Source organism: Aedes aegypti, chromosome 3, assembly GCF_002204515.2.
Source record: "Aedes aegypti strain LVP_AGWG chromosome 3, AaegL5.0 Primary Assembly, whole genome shotgun sequence".
Taxonomy (NCBI): domain Eukaryota; kingdom Metazoa; phylum Arthropoda; class Insecta; order Diptera; family Culicidae; genus Aedes; species Aedes aegypti.
Window position 1 is genome coordinate 219,676,907 of NC_035109.1, and position 17,295 is coordinate 219,694,201.

The window sequence follows — 17,295 nt, forward strand, 5'->3', positions numbered from 1 at the left end:
TATTCAGCATCATTAAAACTACTGATCCAAATGAATAAATGCAATAAATAAATAAAGATGGCATTCAAACAGGTCAATAACAGGCCAATTCTCAGCTTTCACCGTTGTAAACGCCTCCTAAAAAATTGTATCTTACATATTCTGTCAGGATAGCGGTCAAACGGGGCTGCTTGGGCACGTCAGAAGTTAATCATCAATATTAGCCTCCTTTTCCCGATCAGCCTAGATAGCCGCGTAGTGCCAGTAGCGATTGTTTTAATTGGCTAAGTATTAACACTACGGACTGCCTGTTCCGGTGGTAATAAGGGACGTAAGGGGGGAGGGGCAAATTCCTGTTTTACAGCAGTAATGTCGATCGCAATCCTTGTCTAATCCAGTAAAATTCTTTCGAATATTCTTTTAAAAAACTCACGAACAAATCCTATGTGATTCATCCGCGAACTTTTGAGATATACATGTACGTTTAAGAGATTACTTCCCGATTTCCCTCAGGAATTTCTTAATCAATGATTTTCGGTCCTTTTACAGTGTTTTCTCTGCCTCACCAACTGAGTTCCTCCTGAGATTTCCACGGAAAATAATCCCCTGGTTTATTCAGCACATTTTTTCCTGAAGTTTCTTTAGGACTTCTGATTTTAAAAGAAAATTCCTCGAAGAATGTTTTTTAAATTGCTTTAAAAACCTCTTAAAAAGAATGCTTTAGAAATTATTTTAAACATTTCTTTGGTAAAGTACTCTACGTACTTATTATTCCCAATTGTTAGTTTAAAACGTTATCCAATTGTTCATTAATTATTTAATAAGCATTTTCTGGAATGACTGGATAATTCTGCAAAAGTAGAACAAGAAATTCTAGGAGTCTCACCAAAATTGTTTTCAATATTACCAAGCAAGGTTTCTTTTCACAAATACTGCATAGAATTCATCAACAGTTATTCCAACTTTGAGGTTGTTCTTCAACACAAATTCTCGGCATTTCATCAAGGATTTCTTGATAAATGTTCTTGAAACATCCAGGATTTTCTGCACAGATACATTGAATAATTCTTCCAGGTGTTACTCTAAGGATTCTTTCTATTTTTCCACAAGGTTAAACATGACTTATTTGGGAGAATGTACATAGCGATTTCTCAGAGAAGTTCACCGCAGATCTCTTTGGATTTTTCTCACACAAAATTCTGTTTCTTAAGATTTCTCTTCAAAACCGGTTTGATGTTGCTCCCCGCATTCCTTCAAAACTCGTCGAAAACAATATTTAAAAGTTCCTTTAGCTTAGCTTAGCTTAGACTGACTACACATATCAATGGTTGCTATTCCGTGATTGACCGAAGTCAGTGAAAATGCACAAAGAATCAACTAGAAGTTTGACTGGGATTGGCCATAATCTTCTTCAGTGTGCATAATTCAGTGCCTCTATTTATACAGGGTCAATAACGGCGCCGGCCACGTCCTTGCAGTCAGGTGGGATTGAGGGAAGGAATGTTAGTGTGTAACCTTTGCTATTTGGAGACCGTGTTTGCCTCTGCATCTCCACAAAGGTTACTGGGAGGGATATTTGTTAATGGGGAGGATCGTTGGGTCACAGGATTCACTTTGATAAGCGATTCGACCATGATAAATAATTATTTGTGAGATATAAACATGATTATGCCGACACTTGAGGTGACGAACCATTCAAAGTTTGTTGAACAAATACCTGAATGTAACATTCCTAACACTCCTATTCTTATGCCGACACTTACAGTGACGAACCATCCAAAGTTTGTTGAATAAAGTGAACCTTTCGGAAGTCTACACTTGTAGTGTCGAACCATTCAAAGTTTTTTTTAATTACAAAAATAAAGGTAAAAAGAAAGGGGTGTTTTGAAAAAAAAAAAGTTAAATATTAATAATTCATGAATCAGAGTTTATGTCGACACTCACAGTGACGAACCATTCATAGTTTGTTGAAAAATCATATATACATATAAGGACTAATCGAACGCGGCACTTTTTCACTTTACTCGTCCGACGCGCGACATATTTGATCCTGTCCTCATCGCTCGCCCCCGCAGGAGCAAGCGTCAAGGTCGAAGGATAAAACACTTCTAACGAACCAATCACTTTTTCACTCCTAGCAACCGACGCGCGACATGTTTGATCCTGCCCTCATTGCTCACCCCCGCAGGAGCAAGCGTCAAGGTCGAAAGATCAAACACTACTAACGGACCGCGCACTTTTTCACTCCTAGCAACCAACGCGCGACATGTTTGATCCTGCCCTCATCGCTCGCCCCGCAGGAGCAAGCGTCAAGGTCGAAGGATCAAACACTACTCCTACTCAACTCGTCGAAAACAATATTTAAAAGTTCCTTTTCAAAAAATCAAAAATTCCTATAATGTTTCTAATGGAATATCTTCCACCGTTCTTCAAAAACTTTTCCTAGAAAATACTCAGAAATTTCCCGGGAACTTTTGTTCAGGGATTTCTTTAAAAATTATATTATTGTTTCCTCTGGGATGACGTCCTAGAACTCATTCGAAAAAAGATCCATCAAAGTATACCTCACAGAAAAGCTCAAAAGGTTATTGTAGAATTTACAATAAAAATTCTTGTTCTTCATTCTAGGTCTTTTACAATGGACAATGATTGGCGTTAGAACATATGGAACTACTACTGAAGGTAGTTGTATCAAACATCTTAGACAATTTTTTTGCTTGAACTCCGAGGTTCATGATACTATGGCCAACGAATTAATGTAGAAACCCTTTTTTTCTACTAGTAAAAATTCTAAATAAACTATTTTGGAGGGACTATTTTTAATTATTGTGGTAGAAATGTACAAATATAACGCGAAAATAAAGGCGGTATTTTTCAAGATCATTGCCAAGGATGCCTTAAGGTGAAACTCGTAATGAAAATTTTTACTAAATTTAAATCGGGAAGGAAATTTTTGCAATATTTTTAAATTTTTTTGACGGGTTCGGAATCCATTCATAAATAATATCTAAGCATTCTAAAAATTTTGAAAACACCTAGAATTCACCATTTACCTTAGATACTCTAAAGCATTGCTTTTTGGAGTATAAAAAGTTTACAGTACAAAGTTCCTAAAAAAAGCGTCATTGGAAGGAAGAAGAAACAAAAAAAAAATTAAACAAGGGGAAACAACAGAAGGACAACAGGACAACGGAAGATGAGTTATGATTTTTATTCTTTTCTCTATAGGTGATTGATTATAGTTTAATCGAAGCTTCTCTAAGGCAGCGTCCATTTATTACGTAACGCTTAAATTGAAAATTTTCGACCCCCTCCCCCCGCCCGTTACGCAAATTTTTGTATGAGCCGTAACGCTTGAGCCTACTCCCCCCTACCCCTAGAGCGTTACGTAATTTGTGGATGCTGCCTATGGATTTTCAAAAAATATCAATAAGTTCTATCACAATATTCTTTAGTTTTAGGGAATTTTATAAGAATTCGGTCCCAGACTATGAGTTCTGTCAATTGATAAAACTTTTTCCAAAGAAATGGTTTAAGGCTAAGTTGCCCGTCATTCGTTTTGACAGCCATGTTGACATTGCAGCTCGCATTTTCAAAATAATAAAACTCAGTCATCTAATATTGATACGGAAAAGTATAACTGAATGCATTGACTTCTCTAATTCATGCTACATATTACTTTTTAAGCTACGTCAGTGTCATACCAAATGGTTTTCATTATTTCCAAATTGTGACATGATTTAGACATGATCAACAACGTGTACACATTTCAATGACGACCTACTTCGCCTTAAGGAAGATCCTTACACATTTCTTTATGTAAATCTTCATAAACCCCTTCCCAGTTAATTTTCTAAATGTTTCTCCTCGCTATGCTAATTTCAGAAGCAGAAGTGTTCCAGAATATGTGTAAAAAAATCCCACTGAAGATTCCAAAGCAATAGATGTTTCAAAAACACTTTTCGCGCCGGTGATTTGAAACAGGATTCCATAGAAAAAAAAAAACATAGATGGATTTCTGACGCAATTTGTGACGTATTTTGGAAATATTTCTGAAAGATTGATGAACTTTGCAAAATAATTTATACTAAAACTAGTAGCAAACCATTTGAGGTAATTCACAAAAGATTTCTAGAAGAACTTTCAGCGAAATAACTCAGTACCGTTTTGTCTCAAATTCCGAACAGACTCATATTCAGAACACTCGATTTTTATATGGCGATTTGGTTGACATGTTTCGCTGAAGCATGTCATCCAATTACAAGGAAATGGCAGTCAATTGCAATTCAATTTTAACGTCTTCCAATCTATTTTATACATCTGGAGTAGTGATGATTCTCTTGTTTGAGACCAGTACAACTAGCTCAGATACATTTATTTGCGAAATTATTCTTTTGAATACGATTTATTCGTGCTGTTCGGAATTTGAATCAATGTGTTCGGAATATGAGACAGAATGAACACTGTGTTGCATTTGAGTCAAAATGTTGGTCCATACTTTTATGTAAAAACAATATTAAACAAGCCAAGTTTGGCTTTACGCTAAAACATCAAAAATAGCATATTTTTGCATTATTTAGAAAATACCAATTTCGGGAATCGAATTTTCAGGATATTGACGCTTTTGCACCATTTGAACCACGGTATATTTTGCAACGGAGATGTCGAAAAATTTCGCTTATAGCAAACAACAACAAGCTGTTTCTAGTGCTAATCAATCGAGCGACAGCTGGACGAATAATTCTTTCGGTTCAGTCGTGCGATTCACTGAAGTCAACACCGCCACGCTAATGCTGTGTAGGACAAGCGAGGTTTACCCACTATTGTTGTCAGTGCCGTAGCGTGCTATTGGCCAGGTTGGCACTCGCCAAGGGCGCCAGGCTATAGGGGGCGCCAAAATGGGAAATTTTTGGAGATACACATTTAGTGACCGGATTTTTAGGAGATATCTATAAAAATCACTAAATAATATATTTTGATTATAGTTCTCCATAGTAATCATAAATCAGCTTATACACGGTGCCTATGTTAAAACATCCATAAATTTAGAGTCTATTAACTGATACCTAATTAAAATAGTAGAATTTCACAGAATTGTTGGAAAGGTTTTCAACCAACTCGTGACATAATTTCCTCAAAAAAATCTTGGACCTTTTACAATGTTTTTACAGAATATCAGGACAAACAATTTCATTGAACCTAAACGAAAGTTTTGATTGAATCCAGGGCGCAATAATCACAGAATCATCAGAGAATTATGTAACATTGGGATTAGAGCAAGAGTGAAAACCATTGGAATGGGATATTTTTTGTAATAACTGAAATTTTGTTTTGTTTCTCCAAAACAATGATCTGGATGATGAACGTTTGAGTCCGTACAGAACTTTTCGTAACATTGATTGACAACATTTGCTATTAAATTATTTTTTTGCTTTTTCCTTATGAAACTTATAGAGGATACCTTGGTAAGATTTCTTTAGAAATCTTCTTTTGATCTCTTCAACTATTTCATGAAAACAAAACATAAACTTTTTTACACAAAGTCAAAATTTTAAACTTTAAACACAAAGCCTAAATTTTAAACTTTTTTACACGACTTAACTCTTCTTATTTTTAAAAATAATTATTGTATGTTTGATATAGTTTTCCTTCATGTTTGACGTTTCTCATTAACACCATCTACAAGTCTTGCTGCACATGAACGTATTTCGTGCAACTTAGCCACCAGATGATAATTGTGTGAAGTGGACGATGGATTTCAAAGGACACTGTTCTAAATGTGACGTCTGTTTTTTTGTGGTTGAATTTATTTGATCTTTATCATGACAATTTTTTTTTAAATTTCGATGGACAATTCTTACAGGAAACGCCCTATTATTTTAAGAAGTGTCCTTGAAAATTTTCTGGAATTTCACGTCAACTTGTAAAAAAGGGGCGCCCAAATGGCGGTTTGCCAAGGGCGCCACGAGGCCATGCTACGGCTCTGATAGTTGTTCCAAATAAATACATTTTTTTTTCTACGCGTTAGAATAATGTAAATTGTTTTTTTTTTTTGCAATTTCTCATCGTAACAGGCTGTTTTTCATTACGCCAATCTGTCATGAAACGGCCTACTTTCCTGCACTGTAGTATGCAGTGCGGGAATAGTCATTGCGCAACTGAAACCAGTGCTTTAATGATTAATTACGCAACGCTTTCTGATTACGCAACTGTTTTGAGTTGCGTAATGAATCATTGCACAACATTTTTTCAGAAATTGCCAAATAATGGTGAATGCATTCCGATATAATTTCTGATACCCTCAAATTGTCTTCCACGAAACTGCAAAAAAATGTTGTACGTAACTCGTTGCAGAACTCGATTTTTACAGCACTCGTCTCGTCGTAATCGGCAAGCTTCGTAGGATAAATTTACGACTCGTGCTGTAAAAATCGTCATTCTGCAATTAGTTCCGTAAACTACTATATGTTTAGCCACTCTGGTCCCTCTGTCCTACGCCAATGGTAATAGTCCACCTCACAGGTGAACCCTAATTCATGGTGTGTGGCGGTTTTATGCTTACCGTGCCTAGAAATGAATGGTTAGGGGGGTCTAAATAAAGCCTAACCGCTAACGAGGCCTGTGGAATACCAAGGTGCTCTCTAGAGTACTGTACCCTTCCTGTGTTACCCGGAGCAATGGCGCAGGTGACCTTGTGTTTCTCAAGATAATCAACTGCCCTTCTTCAATCTCAAGCCTGAGGCTAAAAGAGGGTGAGATTATGAATATGTTATTATTTAATTTAAAGTATTACCTATATGGTTTCGCACTATACGTTTTATACAGTGTATTCTGTGCTTTTTCGTCTATGGAGACTTTGAATAGATAAAGCTCAGGGTTTTTATTTTGTTGCTGATCTTTTTCGTGCTGAGATTGCCAAAAGTTTAATCCTGCCTAGCTTGGGTAGTAGCTACGGTTAGGAAATCTCAGATCAATCTTCAGTAAGAACCTACCTAATTATATCTGTTGGTTTTCCGAACCAACCAGCACTGGTACTGCAAGGGTTAATTTCCGCAACTATAACCACCGTTGAATGAAACGCAGTAATTGAGCGTAATTATACGGTAAGTTATAATTTTCCTGAATGGTAACAGATACAATACACATTCTATTAGTTTTAGTTGCATTTACATAGCGTCGTAATTTAGTATAATTTATGTCTTATATGTTTATTTGGTCAGTGCATGTCAATTTTTGTAATAGTCATAGTTCACTTACGTTTAGTCCCCTAGCTAGTCAGTTTGAGTCGTAGTCTTCGGGTCGTAGGTTTGGCAGCGGTTTGGGATACTGGATAGTTAATTCATTATTAGCTATTGAAAAAACCTCTACAAATAGTTCCTTACCGTTGCAGTTGATGCAGAATTGCAACTTATTCAATAGGTTTATGGTTATGACCACTGTCACAGGAACATCAAATTCGCCTATTATAGAACCACTAGTTTTAGACTTCAGGTATTCGTAATATATATAGCAATTACCTTAAATAATAATACTTCACGGCTTTAGAATGATGAAATAGAAATAATCAAAGAAATTCACTCGTATTCCAGGTAATAATTCACGACTAAAATAAGCAAACTCACTTTCCTCTTTATGTTTTCCTTCGGATGTTTACTCACCAATTGACAGCCTTTGGCATTACCTGTCATCTCGGCGTAAACAGGTGTGTGGTTCAGGGTTGCTGTATAGAAGGTGCGCGCTGGCAACAAAGGGCTTGCCAACAGGTTCCTTCGTTTGTCCATTGATCCTGTCGCGATGAAAATGAATGGTCTATCGGTACTGCCAGCTGATCAAACATCGCTAATTTACACGGGTTTTGTGTAGAATGCCTTTCTGGATCGAATACTTCGGGGTAGTTCAGCATATCTCCCTGTCCCAAATTTACTTCTTGGCAGCGGTCTTCTTCGCGGCAGCTTTCTTGGCTGGGGCAGCCTTCTTCGGTTTTGGGGTCTTGGGCTTCTTGGCGGCGGTCTTGGAAGGTTTGGTGGCCTTCTGCTTCGGAGCAGCAGCCTTCTTCACACCACCGGCCTTTTTGGCAGCCTTGGCACCAGCAACTTTGGCTTTCTTGGCTGCAGCCGGCTTCTTGGCTTTCTTCTCGCCGGCTGGCTTCTTGGCCTTCTTCTCCCCAGCTGGTTTCTTGGTGGCCTTCTTCTTCTCTCCGGTAGCCTTCTTGGCCTTCTTCTCGCCGGCCTTCTTCGGTTTCTTCTCACTGGCGGCCTTCTTAGCTTCAGCCTTCAGCTTGAACGAACCGGAAGCGCCGGTGCCCTTGGTTTGGACGAACTTGCCCTTCTCGACGCCATTCTTCAAGGCCTTCTTGAGGAATGGGGCAAGCTTGGCGACATCGCATTTGTAGTTGGCGGCGATGTACTTCTTGATGGCCTGCAGGGACGATCCATTGCGTTCCTTCAAGGTTTTGATGGCAGCAACAACCATGTCGTTGACTGGGTGGTGGGTCGACGGCTTCTTCGGCTTGCCCTGTCCCTTGGGGGCCCTTGGCTTCTTGGTCTTGGCTGGCGAGGCAGCCGGGGCTGCGGCAGCGGCTTCAGTGGCAACTTCAGACATCTCGATAGGTAGCTAGAGTAACACTCACACGATGGCGATAGTAAACGAATACCCATTTTGCAGATACGCGCTGGCAACAAAGGGCTTGCCAACAATATCCAACGGATGATTTCAAACGAATTGTCGTACACTGTCTAACAAAAAGCCTTCTGCTGATTTTGGGCAGAGATGCTAATACTCATCACATCATCTGGAGCATCTCAGATATCAATTTGAGAAACTCCAGTATGATGTAATACTTAAGTAATACAGATCATGGATTACTTATTATAGGCAATCGCACCTTCATGGTGTCTGCTAGAGAAGAAGAGTTAGACATAACGCTCTGCTCGAACAGAATCAGTCACGAGTTGATGAATTGGTATGTTTCAGAGAAGGAATAAAGGAATAATTATCTAATCAACGCTACATCTTCTTTGAGCATTCGAATGTAACTGCGCAGACTTAGCGTGTTAGAAATCTTTGGTCAACTAACTGGAAACTCTATATTGAATTCGTTGCGACCAAATTTCATGGATACTTTCCGTCCATTGAAAATCCAATTGATTTAGATGATGTCGTTGATACTACAACATCCTATATTATGGAAGCTTTTGAAGAAGCATATCCTCTGCTGTCTGTCAAGACTACAAGCGGGACCCCATGGTGGAATTCCGATCTGACTAGACTCAGGAAACAATGTAGAAGGAATTGGAACAAACACCGTTCAGCTAGATCAGAGTCGTTCAAGTTGGCTCACAAGACTTACAAGAAGGCTCTTCGTTCTGCTGAACGATCCGGCTGGAAAAACCTTTGTACAAATGTTTCCAGTTTGAAAGAAGCTAGTTTTCATCGATTCAATGGGTACTCGATAGTTTTGCTCCTTTCAAATCTCCAGGAGCAGATGGGATTTATCCTGTTCTGTTTCAGGAGGGATTTGAGTTTATCAAACATGTTTTGAAAAAGCTACTTGTAAGCAGATTTGCTACCGCGTATATTTCCAGATCTTGTCGTGATATTACTGTAAAGTTTATCCCGAAAGGAGGACGTGCGTCGTATGAAGAAGCGAAGAGTTTTAGACCAATCAGTCTGACCTCTTTTCTTCTGACTGTCTGGAACGCATTAGAGATCGTCACATCCGTGATGTTTATTTGGCAAACATGCCTCTTCTTGTGAATTGACATGCCTACCAATCTGTATTGTCCACAGTGACTCCTTTATACAAAGTTGTCGAAAAAGCATTCATTGTTCGAAAAAGCAGTAGCAATCCTGCTTGGGTGTCTTCTTGAATATCCAGGGTGCCTTTGATAACCTGTCTTTCGATGCCACATTGGAAGCTGCAGAAAACCCTGAGCTGTCTACACTGATTACCAATTGGATTCATCAAATGCTCAAAAACCAACATCTCTTCTCTACATTGCCTCAAGCTGCGATTTGAAAGCGGATGCCCCCAAGGGGGAGTCTTATTACCACTTTAGTGGAATCTCGCAGCAGATACGCTATTTACTGATGACTATCCTGCTTTAAAAGTTGGTATGTTCATAGGGGTGCACCTGATGCCAATAAAGCTTTTCGGTTAAACCGATTAAAACATCTATTAATCTCTTTACGGACCTTAACGTCTTTTTGGCACTGAGATTAATGTGACTGATTAGGTAAAGTACGTCGGAGTCGTTCTAGATTCCAAACTTTCTTGGACATTTCACCTTGATTTCAGAGTCAAAAAGCTAGCATGGCCTTCGGTCAATGCCGGCGAACCTTTGGTAAAACCTGGGGCCTTAAACCCAAGTATATCAAATCGTCCCCTTGATGCTACAACTAGATAACTCGAAATTTGAAATTTTTGACTTCAATATGTCAAAACATTTTTCTTAATTAGATCTGCAAAATATCCACAGGTCTTAAGCGTGTGATTCAAAATACACAAGTTAATGATTATTTTTAAATCATAATCACTGCGATTAACCATCACCTTGTTAAACGGTCATACTTTCAAAGTTGCACATCTAAAAATTTTGATTTTCGAGTTATCTAGTTGTAGCATTAAGGAGACGAAATGGTTTTACATAACAGTTGTTCGACCAATATGGACATATGGAAGTCTTCTGTGGTGGTGAAAGGGCGAAGCGAGAACAATCTAATCAATATTGGGCCATCTCTAAAGAATGTGCTTGATGGTGATGTCTGATGCGTTCTCTACGACTTCCACGATAGCGCTCGAGGCTCATTTTGACGTTGTGCCACTACACATACATCTGAAGCAAGAAGCAGTTTCCTGCTTTTACCGTTTATGGGTAGGTCCAACACTGTGTCTGTAGATCACTTCGTTGTTTTTACTTTTGTTGAATTGGGACCAAAATGTCCTTGCTCCAATTGATCTCACAATTGTTTGTCACTTTCTTTACAGGAAATATACCAAACAATTCCCTTCACAGGAAGAGTGGACGTCTGGCTATTTGGAAAGAAGTATATCAAACAATATAGTACGTTACAATGATGGCTCATTTCTTGAAGATAGAGCTGGTGCTGGTGTATATTCTCGTGAGCTAAGTCTGAATCAGGTTTACTCCTTTGGTAGAAACTGCACCGTTTTCCAGGCAGAAATATTTTTTCTTATGTGTGGAATGCAATCCGCATTTCAACAGCGCGTAATGGATCAAGTCATATGCTTCTATTCAAATAGTCAAGCTGCTATATAAGCTCTTGCTTCGGCCAACTCAAGGTCGAGGATTGTTATCGCCTGTTGCATATTCTTCCATCGCTGGGAATGAAATGGCTAATAATTTAGCTCGTTTTGGAGCATCGCATGGCTTCTTTGGCACTAAACCAGCTATTCCAATTTCGTGTGGAGTTGTATCGTCAAACAAACTTGTACATTACTGAGCCATCTCCAAGGGTGACGATGTATTTAACAATTATGTCAAAGTAGAATTGCAGTCTCTTGGTCAGAGCGTTGACAGGCCACTGTTGACTCAACTATCACATGTCAAATATTCAGCGTGCTGACACATTTGTGTGTGAAGTTGTGATTCCGATTATTGAACTTTGTATCATCTGATAATATAATGAACTGTAGGCTCTCTTAACGCTCATGCGTTTTGCAGTGCCCTTTTTAGGACGCTGTTCGATCCCATTGTGGTATGGAGCTATATGCTCTCATTTCGCTTATGCGATTTTGTTTATTTCTTGGGACCCCACCTCTATTTCCTCCCATCTTTCCCTTCCCTTTCCTTTTCCATCGGGTAAATGATGAAATTGTCTCAAATATGGCGACGGCACAAATCTCCCAACTGGCCTTTGGAGTCGGCCTGCTGCAAAATTATACAAAATTTTATTTTAGATATGCTCTCACCTGAAGTGAAGAAAAGCTCTGACAGCTTCACTACAAAATACAAAATATCACAAACTGAATAAATGATTAGAACCTAACAAATCTAATTTATTTATTTTATATCATACTAAAAAAATGTTGGTCAGGTGGATATTTCTTGTTCGACTTATTGGAACACCAATGAGCACACGATAGGCCGCTCATTATCTATTCAAATTGAAAAATCTGAAACCCCCATCGACATGAATCCAATTAGTAAAGCACGCGCTTTCCAGCTAATCACGCATACAATCATCAATGTTGGAAAGGTAAAGGAAACACAAATAACTGGGAATTTCCTGTTGTTCATTTTCTACTGATCGGAAGTGGCTGATACTGGAACGCAGTCGCCAGCGCCACCAAAACACTCTTTCGGGATTTATACACCGCCGACCTATCCGAAAACATCAGAGAAACCTGGCGGCATTCTTTTGAACTGAATCATGAACCGATGATGTATCACACCAGGTTCTATGATTTTGGGAAACTCGTAAAGAATTGCCTTACTATGGTGGTGATGCCAACCATCCGGTAGCACCCAACAGAACAAAGAGTTTTGTTTTTTTCTCTCAAAATTTTCTCATTGATTCCGACCCACAAAAAGCGACAATACCAGCTAAAGATCAAAGCCTTGGAGCCGCACTGCCGCCGCTGATCGTCCCCTTTGTAAGACATGAAATCCAGAGTAGTTCGGGCCGACTCAGCAAATAGGCGAACGAGGGAGAAAGGAAGGTCACATATATGGCAGGTAATTTGAACAAGTTTCTCCTCTAAGACGGTCTTGAGATTTTTCCTTGTTCTTGTGGTCTATGCTGGCGCAACGCACCTCACTAGTGCGCAACAATGAAATCGCCGAGAGAGCCTAATGAGTGGCTAATTGAGGCTTGAAAATATTCAATTACCCACACTTGAGTCGATCACGAAATGTTTTTTTTTATAAGGAAAAATGAATCGTAACGATTCGACGATCTATGAACAATGGGGTCTAAAAATTTTGAAAAGGAAATCTTGTTTTCATTGCAAAACACGAAAGAGCATGTTTTTGCAACTACTTCGACAATATTTCCTGCTCAAATAATAGCTAGTTCATAATACATTGATGAATTTCAACTTTGACACTTTTGGTTTTCTTTGACGTTCACTTCGGTGACAAAAACCCATCTGAGTTAAAATTTAGAAGTATGGCATAAATAAAAAAACAAAGAATTTTTTCTTTTGACTTAAACCAACACAAAACAATAGAAAATTGAGTAAACGCGCGTTTCTAACGTTTGGTACAAAAATTAAGATAGGACTTTAGGACCCATTGTGTCGTGACGACCTCAAAATTCCGATCTTTTTACGGTACATCCAAAAACATTCTTAATTTACGATATCGTATAACATTTGCTTATCGAACTCCAACCGCATACTTATGCCAGGCCTAACGCCGCTCCTTCAACCAATCAGCTAACCGCCAGCATGCTTATTTTGTGACCACAGAAACACCTGTCCTCCATCTGCTGCCGTTACTGCTTCTGATACTTTCGGGCAGCCTACAGATTAGCCACTCGGTTTTCGTTGCTCGTTTGTTTTCTTTCTTTGAGCCCTTTTTTGATGCTTCTGCTGGCGGTATTTTGGTTTTCCAACTTTTTTTTGCTTTCATTCCGTCTACCACATGTATGGAACTGGAACATGTCTGGCTTCTAGTTTGCTTTTTTTCTCTGAGTCGTAATCCTTTGCATGTACTTCAAGGAACGGATTTTTTGTTGTTGGTGAATTTCCGATGCTCCTTGGTGAGTCACTTATTAACTTCGGAATAAATTATTACTGGGAGAAGTCTTCTTGATTGTACACTAAAAATGGAAACTTCATACAAACAGGTGAGAGTATTTTTGTAAAGCAGTTAGATTTATATTTGGTCAACCTTCTGCCTGTGCGATGGGGCTAAAATGACCCCAAATTCAAATCGTAATAACTTTACAAAACTTCAATTGATTTTCGATGTTTTTGCTGTTTTGAATAGAAACTTAAATTCAGATTCACTTAGAAATATGAGAAAAATCAAGAGGGGTGGTTTTTGGCGGGTAGGGATTTTTGTGAAAAATGATAAAAGATAACGTAAAATTTTGAAACTTTGGGCGTTTGAATCACAGAAACAGTTTTACATAAAACTATACTTTATTCTGTAAAGATTTTTTAACAGAGGTCGGGCTACTATGTTGTACATTGGTTAAATAACAATTCTAACGCATGATGGAGCTATCACGGAAAACATCATTTTCTGATCCCCCGAATTCTATAATTTCTATAAATCTATTTTTATTTTTTGGAAAACTGTTTTCAAGATACTTGAAAATAAAAACATGGCTGAGACAAACAACTCGTGGACACGCACGTGAAAAAACACAAAGCTATTCATATTTCTTCTCATAATTGGTGATACTTCACTGTGTCCGCAATAAGGTATTTCGTAGTATTCGTGAGATGAATCAAATATATCATCAGTATATGTAGTAGTGACATGTTGATATATTTCAATTCAAGATATCAGGATGTTGTTCAAATACATAGCAACAACCCTAGCAACATTCGTCTGACAACTGCAAAACAAACAAACAACCGGAGTAATACATTCGATTCCATGAAATATGAAATTCTGCGTTGAAAAACTACTCCAGTCGAAAATGTGGAATACATAGAGTATTTCATCAAGATTTCATAGTGCCGCGGTATATGGTATATGGAAGGGAAAATACAAACGGAAGTAGTTTGTGTTGATAAAAAATACATATGTTGTGAGAAAAAAATATCATTCGCGAAGTGATTGTAGTTCTGCACAAAACTAGGAAATTATTTATACTAAAGATCTAGAATGTGTCCGAATGCAAAGGAGACAAACTGTATTGATGTAAGTAACAAAATATACTTATTCGAAGTAGGTAAGTTGGCACTTTTTTCAATTTTTCTTGAACACTCTCTGTAGTTGTGCGAGAGTATGGATGAGGGGAAGCGTTTGGAGGAAAGGAAGTTGAGAGAGTTGGCGGGTGCCATATTACCTGCCATCTTTGTACGCCAGAGACAATGTCCTTAATGGTCATATAAATTATACTAGTTCAAACTATCGTAACAATTTAGAAATAATTTAGAAAATCTTAGCAATGATCTACCGGTTTTATTCAAATTCAGAACAACATCATAACTACAGTGCTGTTCTGAATAATAGCAGCGCATGTCGATTTTCATACAAAATGCTCAACTTTGACATGCTGTAGTTTTGTTCCCTTTCAAGCAATCGAGTTGAAATTTTCTCCACAGAACTACAAATATCCCCAATTTTGTAAACACAAAATTTCAAAATTTTCTAAGCCCCTGCCGGAAAGTGAGATACTAGGTGAAATTGTTCGAAAAAATAGCAGTTTTAAAAAATTGAATTTCGGCTTGACATTATAGTTTTAAATTGTATATCACTTACCATTGGAACAATCTTCTCCTACTTATCAGACCTACACCTAAACCGAAAATGTTTAAAATATTTGTAGAAGAAAAATTTTAAAATGAAAAACTGCTATTTTTTCGAAAAATTTCACCTAGTGTCTCACTTTTCGGCAGGGACTCTAAAAAAACTGAAATTTTGTAGTTACAAAATTGATCATATTTGTAGTTCTGTGAAGAAAATTTCAGCTCGATTGCTTGAAAGGGAACAAAACTACAGCATGTCAAAGTTGATTATTTTGTATGAAAATCGACATGCGCTGCTGTTAATCAGAACAGCACTGTAATTCTAATATAAGATAATCTTGGCATGACGCAAACGACACGAAGTGTTTGGTATGGTATTCTTCGCCGATCAATGGATTACCTGCTTTGCTCTTGTTCACAGTTGATCAGCAGAAGTTTTCTCGTTTAATTTTGTATGAGGAAATACATCTAGCTTCAAATTTCTCGTAAATAAAAGCATTAATCGAAAAAATATTTGGTAGGCGTGATAGTCATTATCATTACGTACAACCGTACAATTCGCGTTATTTTTAGCGATTTTTCGTACATAGACTCTAGCGCATGTGCGTTACTATGTGGTGAATAGCGAAACAGGCCATGTATGTAACCCATTGATTTTACGAACCATTTAGGCTTTACCTAGGTAAAAAGTTTTCCATTATCCATGACATATTTTCAAAATGCATGTCAAGACTGTGCTTGACACACCCGAGTAGAAAAGCATGGCAAATGAACAATCAGCTGTTCAGCAAAATCAAGCTGAAGGTCGTGGGTCCGAATCTCACCAGTCGATCATTTTTTCGTAAAAGAAATTTACTCGATCAGTGTGCGCCGCTGCGCCTTGCCGCCGCCGCCGGCTCATTTTACGTCACGCCGACGCCGATTGAGGAATCGGCGGAGCGCCATACGCCGATCAACGTTACGCCGCTGATTTCGTATTTCCACGCCGATAAATATTTCAGCCCAAAAAAAAATAGAAATACCTTGAGAAATAAGTAGGCATTTTACGGGAAATCATGCATAAATGCGTCAAAGAATTTCGTCAGAAAATTATCAAGTGAACCCTACAGGAATTCTTCGACGGATTGCATCGAAAATCCTTTTAGATTCTTTCTTCAGGAATAAATGTTCTGTACATTTGGATTTCTTCAGAATTGATTCCACGAATCCCACCAGGACTTTTTCCAAATATATAAGTTCCTCGAGGAATTTAGAAAGGTTCTATTTCTGGGCGTTTTCTCAAGATTTTCTTAAACGTATGTAAGTATTTGTAAAGGATTTTTTGCAGAAGCTACGCCAAGTATTCTTCTATTAATTCCTCCGAGTTTCTATCCAGGAACTTTTTCCAAGAAATGCTTGCTTTGATATGTTTTGTTACGATTCCTCCAACGGTTTCTTCATGAATTGGTTCAAAAATATTTTGTAAAATTCCTCAGAGCGTTAATCCAGAAAATTAAGGATTTTTAAGTATTCCACTGCTAATTGTTCAAGGAATTCCTAATAGAATTACTTCGGGTTTTTTGTAGGATTTATGGATTATTATTGATATTCCTTCATGAATTCTTGCGACAATTTCCTACGAAACATAGCAAAAATAATTCCTGGAATTGACCTTTTGCAGTCCTTAAAAAAGAAACAAACATGCATTAATTTTTCCAAAAGCTCTTCATTGATTTCTTCAGAAATGTCTTTAGGATTTTCTGTATGATATTATTCAATAACCTTTCCGAGAGCTTCTCCAGGTGTTGTTTCATACGTGCCTCTAGAGGTTTATCTAGAAGTCAAAGAATTAATATTGATATTCCTTCAGAGATTTTTTAGTGATTATGCCAGTGATTTTTTCATTATTTTTCAAATTTCTCGAAATATTCAATCAACGTTGAGAA

The 17,295-nt window shown here is 38.0% G+C and overlaps 2 protein-coding genes across 8 annotated transcripts in view; both read right to left on the bottom strand.

Moving 5' to 3' along the window:
* Positions 1-17,295, bottom strand: part of LOC5579847 (probable Ras GTPase-activating protein) — a 538,326-nt gene that overhangs the window by 131,452 nt on the left and 389,579 nt on the right. The window lies entirely within an intron of this gene.
* On the bottom strand, positions 7,899-8,646 carry LOC110679469 (histone H1-like). The gene has a single exon (XM_021854136.1). The coding sequence runs from the start codon at positions 8,578-8,580 to the stop codon at positions 7,900-7,902; it is 681 nt and encodes a 226-aa protein (XP_021709828.1). The 5' UTR covers positions 8,581-8,646; the 3' UTR covers position 7,899.

What these genes read in the sequence shown, in the direction of transcription:
- LOC110679469 (XM_021854136.1), bottom strand. Translation starts at nt 8,580, where the DNA reads ATGTCTGAAGTTGCCACTGAAGCCGCTGCCGCAGCCCCGGCTGCCTCG.